The sequence below is a fragment of the Hyla sarda genome, chromosome 9 (assembly GCF_029499605.1).
Source record: "Hyla sarda isolate aHylSar1 chromosome 9, aHylSar1.hap1, whole genome shotgun sequence".
Classification (NCBI taxonomy): domain Eukaryota; kingdom Metazoa; phylum Chordata; class Amphibia; order Anura; family Hylidae; genus Hyla; species Hyla sarda.
Genome location: NC_079197.1, coordinates 91,493,628 through 91,518,367, shown reverse-complemented (window position 1 = coordinate 91,518,367; position 24,740 = coordinate 91,493,628). Strand labels below are relative to the sequence as shown.

General features: G+C 41.8%; 1 protein-coding gene and 1 long non-coding RNA gene across 5 annotated transcripts in view; one reads left to right on the top strand and one right to left on the bottom strand.

The window, feature by feature from the left end:
* Positions 1 to 24,740, bottom strand: part of GRIA3 (glutamate ionotropic receptor AMPA type subunit 3) — a 386,650-nt gene that overhangs the window by 45,265 nt on the left and 316,645 nt on the right. For all 4 annotated transcript variants that reach the window (XR_008847817.1, XR_008847815.1, XR_008847816.1 and 1 more), the window contains exons 8-10: positions 22,307 to 22,411; positions 17,207 to 17,314; positions 8,729 to 8,935 (exon numbers count right to left, since the gene is read on the bottom strand). Coding sequence is in view for 1 of the 4 variants with exons in the window: in XM_056539722.1 (XP_056395697.1) it covers positions 8,729 to 8,935; positions 17,207 to 17,314; positions 22,307 to 22,411 (420 nt within the window). In the remaining 3 variants the exon portion in view is untranslated. The remainder of the gene's footprint in view (positions 1 to 8,728; positions 8,936 to 17,206; positions 17,315 to 22,306; positions 22,412 to 24,740) is intronic.
* LOC130291195 (uncharacterized) overlaps positions 1 to 24,740 on the top strand; it is a 103,878-nt gene that overhangs the window by 39,843 nt on the left and 39,295 nt on the right. The window lies entirely within an intron of this gene.

Sequence of the window (24,740 nt, the reverse complement as noted above, 5' to 3'; positions counted from 1 at the left end):
TTTCTTTTTGTCATCAGAACTCATTTTTTGCCAGATTTATCGGAAATACTGCAGTTTGTGTAAATGTGTAACTCTGATGTAGTCAAAGTTATTGTAGCCCTGCAAAGTGATGGACAACTAAAAGTCCCAAAAAGTCTAAGACAAATTTTACGAGTGTATGACACAGAAACGTATGCGTACCTGTTCACATTAGGTTACCAATGGGCTGTATTTTGTACTCTGTGGAAGTGTTATATTGCTAAAACTGGACACTGCTGTGGCCAGTGATTGACTGAAGTCCTCTAAGCACTCACTTTGAATGATGGAGGAGGGGGGCAGAAGGAGCCAAATGAAAGTTGCAGGCTACTTCTCTATGTTTTTTTTTTCTTTTTATGTGTCCCCTAGAAATTCAAGATTTTACCTAAATATTCTTTCTTCCCTTTTGTGTGGCATTTTTTTTTGGATAACCATCAAGGTGTCTCCAAAGTCGCACTGCTGGCAAACATGGAATTTTCTTAAGTATAAATGTATTCAAGTCATACAAATGACACAGGAGCACCCCAAATTGGAAAAGGTCTGATAAGGTTCTTTTATGTATGTGATCGATAAATATGTTTGCATAGCTGTTTTGGACTGGCACTACAGACACCTTGCAAATAAAATTTAAACAACCCTTTCCATATGCCCTCTTAGAGTATGTGGTCTTTTATAAAGGATACCTACATGTGATTCTTTCTTTGGATGCCTCAGCTCATCAATGTGGCCCAGGAAGAGCTTTTTAACAGTCAACGTGGAATTCAACATTTACTTTGAAGCTGAAGGGGAAATGTATGGTTAGCTGCAATGTTCCCTTAAATTAGATCAGATTGATGTCTCACTCTGAATGGGGTCAAGCCAGCTCTGTTAAAGTAATCTCCGATACACAGAAGAGGGGATAAGTTACTGGACCCCCAGAGATACTGAGAATGAGTACCTTAGTCTTCCCTTGTATTGAGCTGCAGGTTGTACATGCATGCTGTCACTCTATTCATTCTCTATGGTTACTGTTGGTAACATCTGGATACTTTACTAAGCTGTTTCCGTGGTTCCCATAGAGAAAAATAAAGCAGCAAGGTGCATGCTCCATTCTACATGGAGATTGAGGTCCCCATTCTTGAAATCGCAGGGGTGCCAAATGTCAGACCCCCTCCATGATCAGCTAGTTAGAGGATGCCTTGGCATAAGGTTGGGATCACATTGTAAAACAAACAAATAAGACAGTAAAATAGTTATAAAAAGTGGCAGTTTTTTTTGTCTATAATATGTTCTGTGAAAGTCTATGCGGACTTCAGTCTAAGCGACCATCAGTGCAAGCATTTGGGGAGATTTATCAAAACCTGCGGAGAGGCAAAGTTGCCCAGTTGCCAATAGCAACCAATCAGCTTGCTTATTTCATTTTCCATAGGCCTTATTAAGAATGTAAGAAGCAATGAGATTGGTTGCTATGAACAACTTTGCCTTTCAACAGGTTTTAATAAATCACCCCCAATATTGTTTTAAAATATAGCTGTAAATTTAACCTCATTGAGAGTCTTTATTATTTGTTTTGATTTTACAGTGAACATAACCAGCTATCAATACATCACGTATTGATAGCTGAGAATGTATTGTCAAGCCAGGTACCTGCCTATATAAGTGATGAGCAGCAGAAATACAGAGCTCCATGCCCAACTCTTTGATGTGTCCTAATATTGAAGGTTTATCTAGTAACTTATGTACAGTAAAATGAGTGACTATGTGAAAATGCTTTTTCTTAAATGAGTCATCCCAGGAGTAATCTGATATGAGAACAATTCTAATAAAATAGAAATGAGATAACATTCCACTCAGCCACATTACAGATGCAAATTTTCCTTAAAAAAAAAAAGAAATCAATGTTTTTCCTTTGATAAGTCTGAATTTGATGCCAGCTCTTTAAACACACAGGCACAGTCAATATTTATTGACTTCTCAATGAATCAATGAAGTCCCCTGACAATATGTGACCTCTGAAGGACTAAAAGGCAATTTCCAGCTAAAATTAATTTACTGTTTAACTAAAAGGTTGTGTTCTCTGTAAGGAAAAGTATGGTCAAGCTGTGATAATACTACAGATCATGCAATTTAGGGAAGAGGAAGCAAATGGAAGGAATGAATGAGTGTAATCGCATCGGATGCTAACAATGACATCCTTTATATTAAGAGAGTGCATTTCAACTCAACTTTCAGAGTAGATTCAACTCCGTCTTCCATAATCTTTCAGGGTTTGTTTCTTAGATATCCATTTTCTAAATGTTCAGTTATTCACATTTCTCAAATAAATTGTGAATAATGATAATAATAATAACAATTATAGATGAGCAAACTTTAGAAAAATTTAATTCGGCTGATTCGCCGAATTGTTCAAAAAATTCAGTTTGATCCGAATTTATTCACGGCAAATCTATATTATAAACGGCTATTTCTAGCCTACAGACAGCCTCAATAGGGGTGTAGAACACTTTGCTGTGTTCTAACACGCATATGGAGTGTGCTGGGGTAGTGAAAAAAACTGTTATTCAGAATGACATGCAGATTACCGGCAACGCTTTTAGAATCACTGCCGTAGAGCGGCACAATGACAGAGCCTGGAGGTAGCATCAGTATGAGGAGACCATATAGTGGCTGAATGACACAGCGTGGAGGTGTTGGTAGCTTGAGGAGACCATATAGTGGCTAAATGACACAGCGTGGAGGTGTTGGGAGCATGAGGAGACCATATAGTGGCGGAATGACACATCTTGGATGAGGCTGAAGCATGAAGAGACATAAAGTGGCTGAATGACACCGTGTGGAGGGGTTGGCAGCATGAGGACACCATATAGTGGCTGAATGACACAGCATGGAGCTGGCATCAGCATGAATAGACACTAGGGCTTCACAATCCCTAAGATTGAAAGATGAATAGCTAGTGCTACCATAAAAAAAAAATTAGCCACAATATGAGTATTGTGTGTTCCAGTGACATTAGCTCATCGGCGGAACAGGGAAACATGATACAACTTAATTCTGCAACTGAAGAACGACAAAAAAGAATGAACGACTTAAAGCCTACTGGAACTGAGGAACTTCAAAATGGTAAATCTACCACCTGGGATAGTAAGTCAATTCCAACAGCCGGTGGTCAGTATCCACAGTTCCCGGTTTTTGCTAGTCCTTGGCAACATTCCTTTTATTACTGGTCTGGTATCAACATGGCAATAATGCTGGAATAGTAACTCAAGCATGTTTCCTACAATACACAGTCAATATATGGAGACCATATAGTGGCTGAATGACACAGCCTGGAGCTGGCTGAAGCATGAAGAGACCATATAGTGGATGAATGGCACAGCCTGGAGTTGGCTGAAGCATGAGAAGACCATATAGTTTCTGAATGACACAGCCTGGAGCTGGAGGCAGCATGAGTAGACACTAGGGATTCACAATCCCTAAGATTAAAAAATTAATTTTTAAATTTAAACTGAAGATTTAGGGTAGCTAGTGCTACCATAAAAAAAAATTAGGCCCAGACCCAGGCCCAGCAGCATCAGTAAACCATATATTGGCTGAATGACACAGCCTGGAGTGAGCTGAAGCATGAGGAGACCATATAGTGTCTGAATGGCACAGCGTGCAGTTGGCAAAAGCTTGAGGAGACCATTGAAATTTAAGAATTTCAAATAGAAATTTAAGATGTTGAAATTGAAATTGAGGATTTTGAAATTGAACTTTTAACTCCCAAGTTTTAGTGTTCCAGGCCCCGGTGTGTGAGTACCAAATCTAACAAGGAGTCACATGGCAGCACAATGACAGAGCCTGGAGGTTGCATCAGTATGAGGAGACCATATAGTGGCTGAATGACTGCCTGGAGTTTGTGGCAGCATAGGGAGACCATATAGTGTCTCAATGGCACAGCCTGTAGGTGGCTGAAGCATGAGAAGACCATATAGTGTCTGAATGGCACAGCCTGGAGGTGGCATCAGGAGTCCTGAAAGTGACCCTAATGCAATTAATTTCTAAAACTGGGGACCAGGACCTTAATTATATTTTGCTGTATCCATGGCAGCACAATGAGAGATCTTGGAGTTGGTAGCATCAGCATGAGGAGACCATAGAGCAGCACAAGTCTGAGTCTGAGCAGCTCACCGACTGTTGACTGGGGTTTCAGATGTCACTTGGGATGAAATGGATGACCGAGTGAACCTCACTTGGGATGAAGTGGATGACCGAGCTGCTGGGTTGCTGGTCGCCACACGACTGCTTGCTGGCACAGGGAGCTCAGACCTCTCACTACGACTCCTGCTGCCACACACCCCTACTCTGCTGTGACCTTTGCCTGCGCCAGAATTTATGCCTCTTCCACTCCTCTGTGCACGTCCTGACATTACTCTGCATATGAGGGGAGTACAATATGCTTCACTACGCTTAAAACTGTGTTTGTTTAGAACAGCCGCAGTTGTGTACTATTGGCTGTCCTTTCACAGTATCTAGGCCATTGACAGATTAACAAGTACAAAATAATACACTACTTAGATGTAGGTATGTTGTATGCACATATGTGGGCAGAAAATGTGCTATGGTACACTTAAAAAAGTATCTGAGTAGACCACCAGCCGGTGAGTACTTTTGCTTGGACTTTCACAGTATCTAGGCCCTTGACAGATTAACAGGTTTAAAATAGTACACTACTTAGATGTACGTATGCGGTATGCACTGAGGGCAGAAATTTTTTTGTTAAACACCAGCTGGTGATTACTTTTGTCTGTCCTTTCACAGTATGTAGGCCCTTGACAGACTACGTATGCGGTATGCACTGATGAGGGCAGAAAAGTGCACTACAGTACCCTTAAAAAATATATATTTTTGTAAAACACCAGCAATGCACAACAGTGCTGCAGCCAAAAAAAGCTGTGTACTAAACACAAAATTGCACTCTGTCAAAGACTATTAAGAATGGACTGCTGGTTATTATACCATGTAAAGACTAGTATAACCTGTAAATGATTTTTTGTGGAACAAAGACACTGAATTGCACTGAAAAAAATTATTCCTGCTTCCTCTACTAAGGTTTATGAAGTTAATGCAGCTTGTTGAAATATTTGAGGCAACGCACAGCTATCTGCCCCTCTCTGTAATACAATGCTGAAGGAAGTGACTGGGAGGTTAATGTCTGCAGCTGCAGTAAAAATCCTTTTCAGTGAAAAAAACTATGCTCTCCATCCACGAGAACGCTGATGTGACTGGGAGGGTATTAAAGCTGCTGGAATGCGCTTTTCTCTGCTGTAACACACACAAAGGCTTTGCGTCCTGTGATCCTTCTGCAGTGTATTGTAATGAAGTGAGGAGCCGGAATTATGGCTGCCGATTATATAGGGCTGTGACATCACAGGGTTTACTGGCTGCTGATAGGCTGCATCCTGCATGTGATTCAGAGTCATCCCGCCTACTTCCCTTCCCGCCTTGCCTTCCTGCCTTCCCAGCGTCCCTTGGCCCAAGTACTGACATGTGGATTCGCCATTTTAGATGCCCAGGAGCCTGGAACACTGTAAAATGGAGTTTAATGAAGCGATTTGCGCCATAGAATCACGGCGATATTCGCATTCGTTGCGAATCGAATATTTCCTGAAATTCGTAATGAATTCGGGTTTGTCAGCTTTGATTCGGTCATCTCTAATAACAATAATAATAATTATGCTTTATTATGAGTGACACAATGTAGCTTAGATGATATGGGAGCCCCCTCCTATAGGCATGCGTTGAGGGGGGTGGGGTGTGACACGTGATGCCTGATGAAGTACGTGATGACGTAAGAAACAGCTGTCGCGCTGTCTTCTTTCTCCTGCTAGCTCCGTTACTGCTCCCCGCCTCAGTGTATATGTCTGCACATGGATCTGCGATGAATAAAGACTGAAATTACTGGTATTGGTGAGTCGCCATTGTTTCATTTTTCTACATATCCATTAGCCCCGTTGATTGTTCACTATTCAGCAATAGAGCACCACCGATAATACCGTAACATTACGTGCTAGATTCCAGTGATTAGCGAAGTCTTCTTGATAACAGATTGAATACAACCCTAGGAGTTGCTGGAGTGCCAGACTTTATCTTTTTGAGATTTTATTGTAAAAGAATGTATAGAGGTCATGTGATCATGGTTTATATGTGGAAAAGAGATAAAAGAGACAGGGAGAGGATAGCGTCTCGCGTAATTCAGTGGGATAATCCCGGTCCGCAACCCCAGTGTTAGTTGTACTCACCTGGGGTATGGCTTGATATGTGCATATCTCCCCTCCGTGTGGGGTCAGATGGTCTCTGGCTGCAGCCTGCAGGATCCAGCCGGGTCCTCGATGAGAGGTCGGCAGTAGACTTGTAGAATGGTGCAAAAAAGATTGCAAAAAAATGGTCTGCGGTGGCGCTGCCTTGTAGAGATCGGAATGAAGCTTCGGTCTTATAATTAAAATCTCATTTATTGATACATAAACTGAGATATGGACATGCAAAACGCGTTTCGAGGGTAAGTTCCCCCTTTCTCAATTGCAAGAATTACAGTATAAGGTGCATACAGTGAGGCGCCATTTATACAGGAAAAAAAGGCGCAAAAAACAAAAACTCAGCACTGCCCACAAAGGGGCGTTTAAAATAAATTTCACATTGACTGTTAAAATGGCATACGATCAATTTTCTACACATATTATACAAAGACATATATAAAAACCAATGCAGCTATAAAAAACCATGTGGTTGCGCAAAGTTGTGTTAATATTGTCTATATTAGTAATCTTTTATGAGCGTGCGATGTATTACAGTGTGTAAGTCCAGAAAACAGGGTTGGACTTTGGATTAACCAAGACGAGGCTTGGAGTCGGATGTATACGTCATATCAGTTGTTGGTACGCTGGTTCATTCATAAAACATAGTGACCAATCAACGTGGAGCCGCACGTGGTCACTATGTTTTATGAATGAACCAGCGTACCAACAACTGATATGACGTATACATCCGACTCCAAGCCTCGTGTTGGTTAATCCAAAGTCCAACCCTGTTTTCTGGACTTACACACTGTAATACATCGCACGCTCATAAAAGATTACTAATATAGACAATATTAACACAACTTTGCGCAACCACATGTTTTTTTATACCTGCATTGGTTTTTATATATGTCTTTGTATAATATGTGTAGAAAATTAATCGTATGCAATTTTAACAGTCAATGTGAAATTTATTTGAAACGCCCCTTTGTGGGCAGTACTGAGTTTTTGTTTTTTGCGCCTTTTTTTCCTGTATAAATGGCGCCTCACTGTATGCACCTTATACTGTAATTCTTGCAATTGAGAAAGGGGGAACTTACCCTCGAAATGCGTTTTGCATGTCCATATCTCAGTTTATGTATCAATAAATGAGATTTTAATTATAAGACCGAAGCTTCATTCCGATCTCTACAAGGCAGCGCCACCGCAGACCATTTTTTTGCAATCTTTTTTGTATCATGGTATATAGAATCTGCCGTTAATTTGTGGGAATTCAAAATTTTAAGGAAAAATGTTTTTTTTAAACATTGTTTTTTTCTATTTTTTTATTTTGATATTTATATTTAAAAAATACTTGAGAAATTGTGCAGTTTTAATTCTGACCATTAAGCCTCAGACTGACACTAAAAACTTTTCAGTATTCTCCTCTTTATCATCACAGACAGGTTTACAATCAAAATTGACCCCAGTAGATAGATAAGATGGGATCAGCCCCTTGACAATAGGTGCAAGACACTGCTCACCTTCTCCCTTGCCTGCACAATGACCTCTGCACAGGTCACAAAGCATGTCTAGAAAACTCTCCTACAGAAATCAACAGGATCTCCTCTTATCTATTGTTTCTTATATCCATGTAGCTGCTGTGAAGCATATTTCTAAATGCTGATAAAAGCACATCAGGAAAGATGGCTGCCTCCATAATAACATACCAAAATAAAATATAAAATATTCAATCAGAAAAAAAGAAACAAAATTAGAAACAAGAAAAAGTTCAGAATCTGGCAATCATTCAGTAAAAAAAAATGTAGGTGACACATTGCCTTTAAGAAACATCACATTCTGTCATATGCTGTAAAGCAATGACTCATTTTCCTCAACACTCCACATACAGATTCTAAAGTCAAAAAATCCCTGGAAATGTTATCAGAAAAACAAGTCCATATGGATATTGCCGCAATGTTTTATAGTGAATGATCAATTGCCCAGACTGTATTAAATAGAAAACTGTATTCAGACAACAGGCGTGCAAACAAAATCAACATTCCCTGCTGTCCACCTACTAAATGGCCCTACATTGCTTGGCTGAGCTCTTTTGTACAAAGCTCCGATGTAAAAATGTAGCCTGTTCCATACATAATTAAAAGCTGATCCTATACACAGAAGGATCAATTGCATCGCATAGAAAAGTAGAAACAATATATATCACCTGTTGTGTATATGGCAACAACATACACACACACACACATTTGAGTCAGTTTTATAACGAGCCGTTCTCATAGTATGTTTTAAGAGTATAGTAGGAAAGCCACACAAACACATGTATAACATATAAACCCAACAAAGGTATTGTTCTTTGTTGGTATTTAAACCAGGAGAAGAGTAAATAAGCAGAAATTGTAAAAATCTTATATCGTAATCTCTCGATTCCTGTAATAGTAATACAAAACATGAATACTTACCCCATATACAAGCTCACCCACCATTCCATTCCATATCTTAGTTTCTGGATCACGGGCTCCGTATTTGCCATCTTCGACAATGGAAAGTTTGTATTTTATTCCAACATGTTTTGCAATCTCACTAGCCAGGTCCACGCAGTATCCTTCATACTTGTCATTGCCATCTAGTTGCTCGTAGTTTTTCTTTTTCATGACATATGGATTTTCCTTTAATAAAACAAATTATGGATCAAACATATTTAACAGCGCATTACTGAAAAGAGGCTCTGTTATGTACTTGTTAATGTTCAGATGAAAGGAGCTGGTATCTAACTCTTACCGTCATTAGATAAATCTATACCTGACTGGAGTGATCTTTCATTCGGCACAGATAAAAAAACGCATCATGTCCTTATTATATATTTTTTTTTATCAAAGTCATACAGTAATTTACAAAATTACCAACCCAAACATGAAAGTCAAAGGAAATGAATGATTTAAATAATTATATGTAAAAGCTAAGACTTCAAGAGTGATTTGTATGAAAAAAGGACCTTAAGTGTTAGCTAAGTACCTAACCCTAGCATCCTTGTTTATTTAAGAATCCACTGAAAGAACATTTTGGGCCCCATTTTCAGATTTTTCAGAAAATTGCTGTTAAACAGCTTTATTTTAAAGGACCACTAAAGGATAGTCCAGGAGTGAAAACAATGGTGATGTTCTATCCAGTACAGTGGCTTCAGCCATTTCCTGCCAGACCTGATTATATCATTTGGCATCTTGCAAAGACCAGCAAGTGACGGCTGATGGAGCATCTGAGCTGGATCGGTGGAGGACTGAAGAATTCAGTTTATTATTTTGCAATATTTGTTGGGTTTTACACATGCAGTTTTGATGTAGATTTTTTGATGTAGTAATTAGAACTAAATTTATATAGAAAAAGAGAAAACATATACATCTTAACTTTATATCGCTACTTCCATTAAAATCCACTCTTGGCTTTGGCTAAGAATGCAACATATAAATAAGAATGCAATATATAAACAATTGCATCAAAACTTGATGTGTAAAGGTTCGACAAGCCCTAAGTGTTCTTCCCTCACTCATCTAAAGTGTCCTATTAGTTTTTTGTTTAGTATATTCATGTATTAACCTGTTCAGGACCCATGACGTATGCATACGCCATCACACCCTGGGTCTTAAGGACCCATGACGTATGCATACGTCATGGCGTTTTCCGGTCTCTGCCGCTCGCCGGGCAGAGATCGGAACCGGATGCCTGCTGAAATCCTTCAGCAGGCATCCAGGGCAAACGCCGAGGGGGGCCATGTAGGCCCCCCATGTCGGCGATCGCCGCAAATCGCAAGGGAAATCGCCCTTGCGATCTGCGGCGACACCGGGCTGATCGGGTCTCTGGGACCCGACCGCCCGGTAATTTCGCATGATCCCGGCTGTCACAGACAGCCAGGACCATGCTGGAGCCTAGGAGCGAGGTGGCAAGCCGGCCACCTCCTCCGATCCCCTGCGATCTGTCGGTTAGTTAACCGACCAATCGCAGGAGGGGGGGCGGTTACTTCCTCCCGTCCTGCCCGGCCCCTGAAAGTCCGGAGAGGACGGGAGGAAGACCGGAGGACACGGCGGGGGACGGGGGAGTGCTGGGGACCGGCCCCGGTACTTACCTCGTCCCTGAAGACCCGGATCCCGGCGGGGAAGATGGCGGCGGCGGCGACAGGTGAGTAGATCTTCAGCCGCGGTCGGGCCCTTTACAGCAATGCACGTCGCCGTAAAGCGACATGCAGTGCTGTATTGGGACCCTATATACTACAACTCCCAGCATGCCCAGACAGCCCTTGGCGTCTGGGCATGCTGGGAGTTGCAGTTTTGCAACATCTGGAGGACTACAATTTGGAGACCACTGTGCCCTTCCAGATGTTGCAAAACTACACATTCTCAGCATGCCCTTACTGTCCAGGCATGCTGGGAGTTGTAGTTCTGTAACATCTGGCCCTTCAGATGTTGCAGAACTACAACTCCCAGCATGCCTGGACAGTTTTGGCATACTGGGAGTTGTAGTTTTGCAACATCTGGAAGGGCACAGATTGGGAACCACTGTATTAGTGGTCTGCAAACTGTAGTCCTCCAGATGTTGCAAACTACAACTCCAAGCATGCTGGGAGTTGTAGTTCGGCAACATCTGGCTCTAAAGATGTTGCCGAACTACTACTCCCAGCATGCCTGAGAATGTTTGGGAGTTGTGGTTTTGCAACAACAGGAGGCACACTGGTTGGGAAACATTGTCTGTTTCCTAACTCAGTGTTTCCCAACCCGTGTGCCTCCAGCTGTTGCAAAACTATAACTACCAGCATGCACTGATAGACTGTGCATGCTGGGAGTTGTAGTTTTGCAACAGCTGGAGGTCCCCCCCTGTGAATGTACAGGGTACATTCACATGGGCAGGGGGCTTACAGTGAGTATCGGGCTGCAAGTTTGCGATGCAGCTAATTTTGTGCGGCAGCTCAAACTCGCAGCGGGAAAATCGCTGTAACCCCCCCTGCCTGTGTGTCTGTACCCTAAAAACACTACACTACACTAACACAAAATAAAATTAAAAGTAAAAAACACTACATATACACATACCCCTACACAGCCCCCCTCCCCTCCCCAATAAAAATGAAAAACGTCTGGTACGCCACTGTTTTCAAAATGGAGCCTCCAGCTGTTGCAAAACAACAACTCCCAGTATTGCTGGACAGCCGTTGACTGTCCAAGCATGCTGGGAGTTTTGCAACAGCTGGAGGCACTCTGTTTGGGAATCACTGGCGTAGAATACCCCTAAGTCCACCCCAATGCAAATCCCTAATTCAGGCCTCAAATGCACATGGCGCTCTCTCACTTCGGAGCTCTGTCGTATTTCAAGGCAACAGTTTAGGGCCACATATGGGGTATCGCCGTACTCGGGAGAAATTGCCTTACAAATTTTGGGGGGCTTTTTCTCCTTTCACCCCTTATGAAAAGGTGAAATTGGGGTCTACACCAGCATGTTAGTGTAAAAAAAAAAAAATTTTTTTACACTAACATGCTGGTGTTGCCCTATACTTTTCATTTTGACAAGAGGTAAAAGGGAAAAACTCCCCCCAAAATTTGTAATGCAATTTCTCCCGACTACGGAGATACCCCATATGTGGGCGCAAAGTGCTCTGGGGGCGCACAACAAGGCTCAGAAGGGAGAGTGCACCATGTACATTTGAGGTGATTTGCACAGGGGTGGCTGATTGTTACAGCGGTTTTGACAAACGCAAAAAAAAAAAAAACCCATATGTGACCCCATTTCGGAAACTACACCCCTCACGTAATGTAATGAGAGGTGCAGTGAGAATTTACACCCCACTGGTGTCTGACAGATCTTTGGAACAGTGGGCTGCGCAAATTAAAAATTTTGTACAGCCCACTGTTCCAAAGATCTGACAGACACCAGTGGGGGGTAAATGCTCATTGTACCCCTTGTTACGTTCCTCAAGGGGTCTAGTTTCCAAAATGGTATGCCATGTGGGGGTTATTTTGCTGTCCTGGCACCATTTAGGCTTCCTAAATGCGACATGCCCCCGAGCAAAATTTGCTCTCAAAAAGCCAAATATGACTCCTTCTCTTCTGAGCATTGTAGTTCGCCCATAGTGCACTTCATGTCAACTTATGGGGTACCTCCATACTCAGAAGAGATGGGGTTACAAATTTTGGGGGCTATTTTCTGCTATTAACCCTTGCAAAAATGTGAAATTTTGGGAGGAAGCACACATTTTATTGAAATTTTTTAATTTTTTTTTTACATATGCAAAAGTCGTGAAAGACCTGTGGGGTATTAAGGCTCACTTTATTCCTTGTTACGTTCCTCAAGGGGTCTAGTTTCCAAAATGGTATGCCATGTGGGTATTTTTTGCTGTTCTGGCACCATAGGGGCTTCCTATATGGGACATGCCCCCCAAAAACCATTTCAGAAAAACGTACGCTCCAAAATCCCCTTGTCGCTCCTTCCCTTCTGAGCCCTCTACTGCGCCCGCCGAACACTTTACATAGACATATGAGGTATGTGTTCACTCGAGAGAAATTGGGCTACAAATAGAAGTATACATTTTCTCCTTTTACCCCTTGTAAAATTTCAAAAATTGGGTCTACAAGAACATGCGAGTGTAAAAAATGGAAATTGTGAATTTTCTCCTTCACTTTGCTGCTATTCCTGTGAAACACCTAAAGGGTTAAAACGCGGACTGAATGTCATTTTGAATATTTTGGGGGGTGCAGTTTTTATAATGGGGTCATTTGTGGGGTATTTCTAAGATGAAGACCCTTCAAATCCACATCAAACCTGAACTGGTCCCTGAAAAATTGTGATTTTGGAAATTTTGTGAAAAATTGGAAAATTGCTGCTGAACTTTGAAGTCCTCTGGTGTCTTCCAAAAGTAAAAACTCGTCAATTTTATGATGCAAACATAAAGTAGACATATTGTATATGTGAATAAAATAAAATAATATTTGGAATATCCATTTTTATTACAAGCAGAGAGCTTCAAAGTTAGAAAAATGCAAAATTTTCAAATTTTTCATCAAATTTTGGGATTTTTCACCAAGAAAGGATGCAAGTTACCAAAAATTTTTACCACTAAGTTAAAGTAGAATATGTCACGAAAAAACAATCTCGGAATCAGAATGATAACTTAAAGCATTCCAGAGTTATTAATGTTTAAATTGACAGTGGTCAGATGTGCAAAAAATGGCCGGGTCCTAAGGTGTAAAATGGCTGGGTCCTTAACCCCTTAACGACGCAGGACGTATATTTACGTCCTGCGCCGGCTCCCGCGATATGAAGCGGGATCGCGCCGCGATCCCGCATCATATCGCGTGGGTCCCGGCGCTCATCAACGGCCGGGACCCGCGGCTAATACCACACATCGCCGATCGCGGCGATGTGCGGTATTAACCCTTTAGAAGCGGCGGTCAAAGCTGACCGCCGCTTCTAAAGTGAAACTGAAAGTATCCCGGCTGCTCAGTCGGGCTGTTCGGGACCGCCGCGGTGAAATCGCGGCGTCCCGAACAGCTGATCGGACACCGGGAGGGCTCTTACCTTCCTCCTTGGTGTCCGATCGACGAATGACTGCTCCGTGCCTGAGATCCAGGCAGGAGCAGTCAAGCGTCGATAATGCTGATCACAGGCGTGTTAATACATGCCTGTGATCAGGATGAGAGATCAGTGTGTGCAGTGTTATAGCAGTGTTATAGGTCCCTATGGGAGCTATAACACTGCAAAAAAAAAGTAAAAAAAAAGTGTTAATAAAGGTCATTTAACCCCTTCCCTAATAAAAGTTTGAATCACCCCCCTTTTCCCATAAGAAAAATAAAACAGTATAAAAAAAAAATATAAACATATGTGGTATTGCCGCGTGCGTAAATGTCCGAACTATAAAAATATATCATTAATTAAGCCGTAGGGTCAATGGCGTACGCGCAAAAAAATTCCAAAGTCCAAAAAAGCGTATTTTGGTAACTTTTTATAACATTAAAAAATGAATAAAAAGTGATCAAAAAGTCAGATCAAAACAAAAATCAAAGCGATAAAAACTTCAGATCACGGCACAAAAAATTAGTCCTCATACCGCCCCGTACGTGGAAAATAAAAAAGTTATAGGGGTCAGAAGATGACATTTTTAAACGTATAAATTTTCCTGCATGTAGTTATGATTTTTTCCAGAAGTGCGACAAAATCAAACCTATATAAGTAGGGTATCATTTTAACCGTATGGACCTACAGAATAATGATAAGGTGTAATTTTTACCGAAATATGCACTGCGTAGAAATGGAAGCCCCCAAAAGTTACAAAATGGCGTTTTTTTTTCGATTTTGTCGCACAATGATTTTTTTTTCCGTTTCGCCGTGCATTTTTGGGTAAAATGACTAATGTCACTGCAAAGTAGAATTGGCGACGCAAAAAATAAGCCATAATATGGATTTTTAGGTGGAAAATTGAAAGGGTTATGATTTTTTAAAGGTAAGGAGGAAAAAACGAAAGTGCAAAAACGGAAAAACCCTGAGTCCTTAAGGGGTTAAGGGGTTAAAAGAGGAACTCCGGTGGAAAACAAATATTTTCAAATAAACTGGGGACAGTAAGTAAAACAGATTTGAAAATTACTTCTATTAAAAAAATCTCCATCCCTAGACATCTTATTCCCTATTCTAAGGAAAGAGGATAAGATGTCTGATCGCAGGGGTCCAGCTGCTGGGACCTCCGAGCGACCACAGCCGTCACACACCTCCCAAAGACATGAATAAAGGGGGCATGGTTTGACGTCATGACCATGGCCACCCGAAGCCGCAATTTCAGAATGCGGGAGGTCCCAGAGGCCAGATGCCCCAACGATCAAGCATCTTATCCCCTATCCTAAGGATAAGGGATAAGATGTCTAGGGGTGGAGTACTTTAAACCTTCCAATACTTATTAGCTGCTATGTACTACAGAGCTCTCTGCTGACACCTCTGTCTGTGTCAGGAACTGTCCAGAGCAGGAGAGGTTTGCTATGGGAATTTGCTTCTACTCTGGACAGTTCCTGAGAGCAGAGAGCACTGTGGTCAGACTGGAAAGAACTACACAATTTCCTCTGGAGGAACCGCAGCTGATAAGTACTGGAAAGATTAAGATTTTTACATTGAAATAACTTACAAATCTGTTTAACTTTCTGGCACCAGATGATTTTGAAACATTTGTTTTTTCTTTTATTCTATTTTTTTTTTACATCCACAGAGCCATGTGAGTATTTAGTGTTTTGTGTGACCAATTATACTTTGCATTGACACCTTTCACCATAAAATGTACAGCGAAAGAAAAAAATTAATTGAAACTTATGAAGGGTTTTATGTTCAGCTTCAAATGCTGCACATCAAATATGCACAGCATACTGTATGTGTGAATACACCCTTAAACTACATCTTGATTATGAAATGCCAAATTCTTCAATCCCTTCAGGTGTTATACGTCCATTTAATTGTTCCCTACTGGCTTTTGTTTACAATACTACTGAAGTGACATGCAAATTTAAATATGACCATGGCAATCAATCCTTGGTCACACTGGTAATGTCTTTACCCTTTTGATATATTTGGCCTCGAATTTCTCTTGCCAGTACAACATGCAATTTTTAACTCCAAAACTGTTGGTGCAAAAGCAGTATGAGATTATAAGGTTGATTAAACCATTACTTGTTACTTTAATCTGTATACAACTGAAACGGGTACTACGCCCCTAGACATCTTATCCCCAATCCAAAGGATAGGGGATAAGATGTCAGATCGCGGGGGTCCCGCTGCTGGGGACCCCCGGGATCTCGGCTGCAGCACCCACCTCAATGACTTCCGGCAACGCTGGAGGCTTTGGATCCCGACCACCGTGATCGACAGTAATCAAAGCCGGAGGGAACACACTCCGGGGACTGATTTTAATTGGGTGCAGCGTGCAAGATCACGGGTCCCCAGCGGCGGGACCCCCGCGATCAGGCATCATATCCTCTATCCTTTGGAAAGGGGATAAGATGTCTAAGTGCCGGAGTACCCCTTTAAGTTTCATCTGCAGTGCAGTCAAATTTGACAGCAAGGATGGAGCAAAGTTGCAAGCTATTCAGTAGGACCCCATAGATCTTATGGGGGGAAATTGAAGCCACATCACGTGTGAACAAAGCCTCAATAGGGCAATCGGTAAAGCCTTAAAAAAAAAAAAAAAAAAAATAAAACTTGATTGTGTTTTTTCCACCCGTTTTCCATTCACTAGGATTAGTTTGCTGTGCAGCAAAAATCAATTAAGTAAAAGATATATAGATACATATCCTGTGCACGGATACAGTTTTGTTTAGAGAGAGTGTCTATGGAAGGCATTCCTATCAATTAAATGTGCCATGTTTCTTTCTAGTCATATTTTATTAATAGAAAGTAATTGCCAGTATAAATGAGTAATGTCTCTCTTTGTCCCAATATCTAATTTATTAATAAAGCATTAAAAGATAAATGCAAAAAGACAGAGAAAATAGACAATGTAGTATTTAAATCAAATGTCTGAATCTAGACAGTTTCTAGACTATATTATATTGGAACATTTTGTGTAGTTTTAAGAAAAATTTTGGGAAAAACTCAGCTTGGAAAATAGTTTTTAATAGTTTTTATAACATTATCACACTGTAATTCCTCAATACACCTTTAAACCTTTCAAGACATTTTGGGGACATTTACTAGAATTGCAGCCACCTCCTCACTAAATTAAATGTGGAAAGTGTCTACCATACGTATACATATTGGGTGAAAAAAATCCCAATTCTTATGCTAGGTGATGTTCCTTTGAGGTAGAAGTGCATCTATCAGCCATTTACAGCATATCCCGTGAATAGGAAAAACACCATAAGTAAACAAAGGCTATTATTCTAACCCAAAAAAATATGATATATAAGAAGATTGCATAATGTCCTTACCAAAATTGTTGTCACTACAATAGTTTTATTTTCCACAGAGGATGAGTCATTTGCAGGTTGTTGATCAGGAGCCGGAACAAAACGTTCATATTCATTCCAATGTCCAACCTGCAACACATTGCATTAGTGTAATATGGTTAACAAAATGACAAGTATGTTTCATTTACCTTGGCCTGTAATACAGTGCATAATATAGAACCATGTTTTTGGCCACTAATAAGTGAACTTCTATTTATGGTTCGCATTTCACAGAGATACTGTAACTTAATATGATATCTGGGATTTTATGGAGAATGCTGTATTTTTTATATCCAAAGTATGTGAGAAATGAATGGACGGCAATCACCAATCTTTGTTGTGACACTTTGTTCCATCAGATAAAAGCAGGTATGTATACAGATGTGTTTCAATTAGGGAAGCAACAATTGTACACAGTGGAAGCCAGGAAGGAGTGCAACTAGTGCAAAACAAATGCTGCTTCTCTTATTGAAACACACCTGTATACATACATAGAAAGAAAAAAGGTACCCGCACTCACCGCAAGGAAACAGCAGACCGACTTCTATGGCATCTCGGACAAATCCGACTTCAGGCTGACAGCAGGGCGCTCAGAGTGGAGGCGGCTGCTGTCAGCCTGAAGTCGGATCTGCCCTGCTGTCAGCCTGAAGTCGGATCTGTCGTATGAGGCCGGAAGAAGCGTGATCTGCGCAAAACTTTGCTGGCAGTCGCCTTCACTCTGAGCGCACTGCTGTCAGCCACAAGTCGGATCTGTCCATGATGCCATAGAAGTTGGTCTGCTGTATACTTGCGGTGAGTGTGGGTACCTTTTTGTCTTTCTATGTATGCTTTTGAGTGACTTCGGTTTTCTTGGTTCCCAGCACCTCCGGACACACAGGCATGCTATAGTGACAGAATGCTAGCCTCCACAGTACATGCTGACATAATTGGTCTTTCTCCACAGCAGTGCCCTCTAGCTTGTGTTAGTTAGTACACCTGTATACATACCTGCTTTTATCTGATAGAATAAAGTGTCACAGCAAGGATTGGTGAGTGCCTTCCATTCATTTCTCACATGCTTTGGATTTGACAGTTACTGGATTTTGGGACTGAGCACCATCAGCAGACACCACCTCAATATTATGACTGTGCCTGAATAGACTGCATAACCTGGAGTCGTATGTCTGGACAGCTTGATTTAGCAGTGACAACTTGCATTTCTCTGATACTTGGGTGTATTTTTATATGAATTATAAATCAAAACTAACAGTAATAATCTGCCATCATATTTTCATAAAATTATTGCATGGCCCAACTGAAATTGTTTACATGAGGGATCTGTGCGAAACATCCCAAATACACTTGTGTGCATGAACCCTGTGATTATTGTGAGATAAATGATGATCAATAGGAAAAGTACAAACATCTGTATCTGTAACATATAACCTTTCTACTTTTACAGAACACGATGTCCTAGATATTTTTTTTTTGTTGACCTATTATCCTTTTGTATTACTGCCTAGTGAAGAAAACATTGGGTACTATGTGTTAAATATTACACTTAATTACAAATCTCAACATCACTGAAAAATATCTACAGCAGTGTTGGTTGTCTATAACACTGCCCTGCTGATGTGAAAAATGCTTTTTCAGAGTTTATCACACTCAGATCCAAAATCGAAGCTGTGAGTTATTATTATTCACTTGTCAACTTCATCCCTGAAGTTGGAGCTTGAAGAGATAAAAAAGTATTATATAGGATGTTCCTTATCATAGCTACAGGTATTTTTCTGTCAATGAACCTAAATAATGAGAAGCAGCAACAGATTATCACACAACCCCCACTGTATTTCACTTTAAATGTTGTATAGTTAGAGTTATAATATCTCTTATGTTTTGTCAATAGCTCTCAGCACTGAGACCTGCATAATCAAAAAACTTTTGATGAACTGATGAAGAGGGGAGGTGACCCACGAAATGCAACATCTTAATTGCAAACAAAAATAGAATTCTGATTACTTTTTGGAATCATTCTCTTTTTATCTGATGACCCGCTGACTGTGCCCTGGCAAGTATCCATTTTTCTATAGTAGTCCTTTGAGCATGGCTCGGACAACTCCTCTGGATCCAATCAAGACTTTTGACATGCCTTTGTGACATGTAAAAAATGTTTTTTTAAGTCACACCAAAGTTTTAATCTTCAGCCCTAAACCTCATAGACATGTAAATGTCAGGAGTGACTTTAAGTCACACCAAAGTTTTAAAGCGCAACCGTCATGAAGTCTGAGTGCAATAACCTGCATACAGTCTTTGTACTGTGTGCAGGTGGTGGGTATAGCAATGTTGTAACTTAATATTTGCAGACTTTCGTGACCCCAAAAAATGGGACTAATGGTAGGAAAGGCGTGGCATGAGGTACGCGATGCCCGCCGCCGCCACACCCAACCACTGTTTGTCAGTGCTGGGACCACTGTGTGATTGACACAAAGGTCCCAGCGCATGCACCCTTCAGCTAATCTAGTGTGTGCACTGCTGCGTGTCGTCCAGCTAGCACTCCAGAGGAAGACGGCGGAGGGAGCAAGCACTCGCTGGGGGAGCGAGCGCTTGCTGGATGACATGCAGCGGCACGCACGTTAGATTAGCTGAAGGGCGCATGCGCTGGGACCTGTGTGTCATTCACACAGCGGTCCCAGCGCTGACATACAGGGGGTGGGAGTGGCGGCGGCAGGGCATCGCGTACCTCGTGCCACGCCTATCCAACCGTCAGTGGCTTTGATCAAAATAAATTTTGTGCAGGTTATTGCACCCAGATTTCATGACAGTTGCGCTTTAATCTTCAGCCCTAAACCTCATAGACATATATGTTCAGGAGTAACTTTCTGTGGGGTGCCTGGCAGCAGAACATGAATGTGCATTCTGGACATGAAAAGAGAAGTATCTGTGGTCTCATCCCTGTCTCTCTCACTCTCTGGTGTACTCCTATTACAATTTTTACATGTAGATAGAATAGAAATACCCAGCATTAATGTATGGACAGCCAATGCTCAGGACTATTCATATATAAATTTCACCTCTAGCACATGCTATTCCCACTAGAGTCGCATGCACTGGCTTTTTTAATCGTGAGGACTTTTGGCTGTACTGTTTTCTGACATTGACTTTCTTTCCACAATCTTGTCAATCTGAGTGCTTTTTGGGCTGTCATTTCTTGCCTTTTCCAAGATCTTGTTATTTTTCATTTCGTAATGGCTTTACATAATGCTATGACTGATAACTGTTCCCAGGAGGTGCACACCACATAAAAGGCTTATGTATAATAAATGAGACTGAGTTTACCTTCTAACAAAATACGTTTTAAAGAGTCTTTACAATATGTATATCCAAATACACCAAACAACTGAGCCAAAAAACAGTAGTTAATTTTTACCATAGGTTTAATTCGTGAACACTAAATGTACATATGTAACATGTACTTTCTATATCACTTTATTCTACAAGATTACAGATAATCACTCACTATGTTAGGAAGAGCCACCTGGCAAAGAATACATTAATATTTTTCCGTGTTGGAGAAATTGCCTGTGTTATAGATAAATATAACCAGATGTTCCTGTAAGTACATCGGCACAGAAACACAATGATTGGTATATTATGTACTTTGGTGCTTCATTGTTTGTATCCTCTGTAAAAGAACAGTTTGCAGATCTTCATGTTCTAGATTGTACTCCCAGCCACACAATATTTTTTCAGCTTTTATGTCTCTTAAATAGGTTTTTTTTATGAATCATGCCAGCACTTTAGAAAACTGCTGAATCTAAATCACTACACTTACAATTTCTTTCAGTAGTGAAAAATATGTCATGTGATGTTGTGTAGCTCATTTAACCAGTTAACCCACAATGAAAGACATAGTTTGGTTTATTGCATATTACAGTCATCTAAAAGTGTTCCTACATGTAAAACTTTTGACATGTTGAAAGCAGCTTGGCCCAAATGCAAAATCTGTACAGGGCCTCTGATCAACCTTGTGCCATTTATCATACTCGTGTATTCTAACGTGGCAGAGAGGCCACCTTTGTACCCTATATAGCTATGCCCTTGGTGGTGTTTTTAAATGGTAAGATGTCTAGGGGTGGAGTACCCCTTTAAAGTTTTAGTTATAAGGGGGGGGGGGGGGACTATACACGAAGGATTTTTCCAGGCTAATGAACAAATTTGAGCCAGGGGATGGTTAGAATGTATAAGTACAAGCTCACTTCTAGTCTAGCTGAGTGGTGGATATACTTTTTTTTTTAAATATTTCTTCTACCATCCCCAGTATCTGTCTAGTTTTTTTTAATTAGCCCAAAAAAACCTTTAGTATTTTTGCAGTAGACAGACTATGCATGATGGAAGAAAAAGGGGCCACCACCAAGTAGCATGGTAGGAAATTGCATATGGTAGGAAATTGCAATAAGAAACAGCTCTGGCACTGCTGGGTTGGTCACTATTCACACTCGGCCCTGATACACCCACAGGAGCTGAACCCCTATCCCATTATGCTGATGGTGCTCAACTCCGAATAGCAACATAAAGTATACGATATATAGGTAGACAAGTGGCACCCACCAAGAACAATGATAATCTTTAATCGTGTGCATACATAATAACAGCCGTCTGTGTTACTCCCTGCTGTTATTATGTATGCACCTGATTGAAGAATCAAGATTATCATCATTCTTGTTGAGTGCAAATTTTCTAGCTATATATCATATATTGTATATAGGCAAAATAGGCAGCCACCTAGAGCGCCCTCTTGATGGGTGGTGCCTCTCTGCCTGCCGCAAGAAAGACAACAAATATCCAAACCGCTTGCTCAGCCAGCAGCATGAGGAGGAGGTTTGTTAGAGTGCGTCAGCCCAATAGTAAATTGGGGCATGTTAAAGGGCCAATGGACAGAGTCAAAGGGGCAGCAACATTTGCTTTTGCCTTTTAGAGTGGCAAAAATCCTTGAACCAGCCCTAGACGTAACCCCTCTATAATATCCACATTCCCCCTATAGAGCAAAATGAAAGGGGTCCTCTTTAAAGAAACTATTCATTCAGAAATGGTACAGAATTTTACCTTGCGGGGTTTAGTTGCTGTCATCTCATACACATCAATAGTGTAGTTAGTTCTCCTTCCATATGTATCAAACTGGATATTCCCAGTCATCCCTTGAACCTGCACCTAAAATAAAATTATGAACACTTGTGATCAAATAGCAAGTAGAGATTTGAACAGAAAACCTAATATAAGTAATAATAACACCATTAAAATAGTATATACATTACTAAAGATATATTTTTGAAGGGACCACAATTATAAGGTAGTTTAAATCTCTATGTATATTGACTCATGGGCTCTGTTTTCAAGGTCTATTAGGCATGACAATATTTTATAATAGCATCCTATATTGGCCCTACGATACATTAATTGTTTATATGATTATATACTAAAAGGTGAAGCATAGATAATCACTCTAGCATGAAATTAAAGTGACTCCCTGGGCTGCCTGCTTTTGCCGACCAGAATGCAAATCATCATGCTGTTGACTTTTCAATGCGTTTTAATACTTTATCTTTCAATGTGTCACAACATGGTATATATTTCCACAGAATCCTGTCATATTGCTTGCAAAATACATCACTGTAGCGGAGAACAGCCAAGTGATGAAAAATAACATCTTCCTACATTATGGATATTACCTTTCTTGACATTGTGTATTTGTAAATCCTTCCTTCTATAATCAAAGCTAAAAGTAGGACAGTGCATGTTATTTATATAGTATAAATAATATCTCATTGTAGGATTCACCAAATGTTTTGAAAAAAGTTTGGAAAAACAACCAAAGTATTTTTTTTTCTATTATAAACTTACTATATTTAATAACTGTTACCTATAAACATAACACAAATCTATTAATCCTGGAAGCTATCTGCACAGAATTATATAACTTCTTGTTACGCCGAGCGCTCCGGGTCCCCGCTCCTCCCCGGAGCGCTCGCTTCACTCCCTCCGCTGCAGCGCTCCGGTCACGTCCTCTGACCCGGGGCGCTGCGATCCTGCTGCCAGCCGGGATGCGATTCGCGATGCGGGTAGCGCCCGCTCGCGATGCGCACCCCGGCTCCCCTACCTGACTCGCTCCCCGTCTGTTCTGTCCCGGCGCGCGCGGCCCCGCTCCCTAGGGCGCGCGCGCGCCGGGTCTCTGCGATTTAAAGGGCCACTGCGCCGCTGATTGGCGCAGTGGTTCCAATTAGGGTTTTCACCTGTGCACTTCCCTATATTACCTCACTTCCCTTGCACTCCCTTGCCGGATCTTGTTGCCTTAGTGCCAGTGAAAGCGTTCCTTGTGTGTTCCTTGCCTGTGTTTCCAGACCTGCTGCCGTTGCCCCTGACTACGATCCTTGCTGCCTGCCCCGACCTTCTGCTACGTCCGACCTTGCTTCTGCCTACTCCCTTGTACCGCGCCTATCTTCAGCAGCCAGAGAGGTGAGCCGTTGCTAGTGGATACGACCTGGTCACTACCGCCGCAGCAAGACCATCCCGCTTTGCGGCGGGCTCTGGTGAAAACCAGTAGTGGCTTAGAACCGGTCCACTAGCACGGTCCACGCCAATCCCTCTCTGGCACAGAGGGTCCACTACCTGCCAGCCGGCATCGTGACAGTAGATCCGGCCATGGATCCCGCTGAAGTTCCTCTGCCAGTTGTCGCTGACCTCACCACGGTGGTCGCCCAGCAGTCACAACAGATAGCGCAACAAGGCCAACAGCTGTCTCAACTGACCGTTATGCTACAACAGTTGCTACCACAGCTTCAGCAGTCATCTCCTCCGCCAGCTCCTGCACCTCCTCCGCAGCGAGTGGCCGCTCCTGGGATACGCTTATCCTTGCCGGATAAATTTGATGGGGACTCTAAGTTTTGCCGTGGCTTTCTTTCCCAATGTTCCCTGCATCTGGAGATGATGTCGGACCTGTTTCCCACTGAAAGGTCTAAGGTGGCTTTCGTAGTCAGTCTTCTGTCCGGAAAAGCCCTGTCATGGGCCACACCGCTCTGGGACCGCAATGACCCCGTCACTGCCTCTGTACACTCCTTCTTCTCGGAAATCCGAAGTGTCTTTGAGGAACCTGCCCGAGCCTCTTCTGCTGAGACTGCCCTGTTGAACCTGGTCCAGGGTAATTCTTCCGTTGGCGAGTATGCCGTACAATTCCGTACACTTGCTTCAGAATTGTCCTGGAATAATGAGGCCCTCTGCGCGACCTTCAAAAAAGGCCTATCCAGCAACATTAAAGATGTTCTGGCCGCACGAGAAATTCCTGCTAATCTACATGAACTTATTCACCTAGCCACTCGCATTGACATGCGTTTTTCTGAAAGGCGTCAGGAACTCCGCCAAGATATGGACTCTGTTCGCACGAGGCGTTTCGTCTCCTCGGCTCCTCTCTCCTCTGGTCCCCTGCAATCTGTTCCTGTGCCTCCCGCCGTGGAGGCTATGCAGGTCGACCGGTCTCGCCTGACAC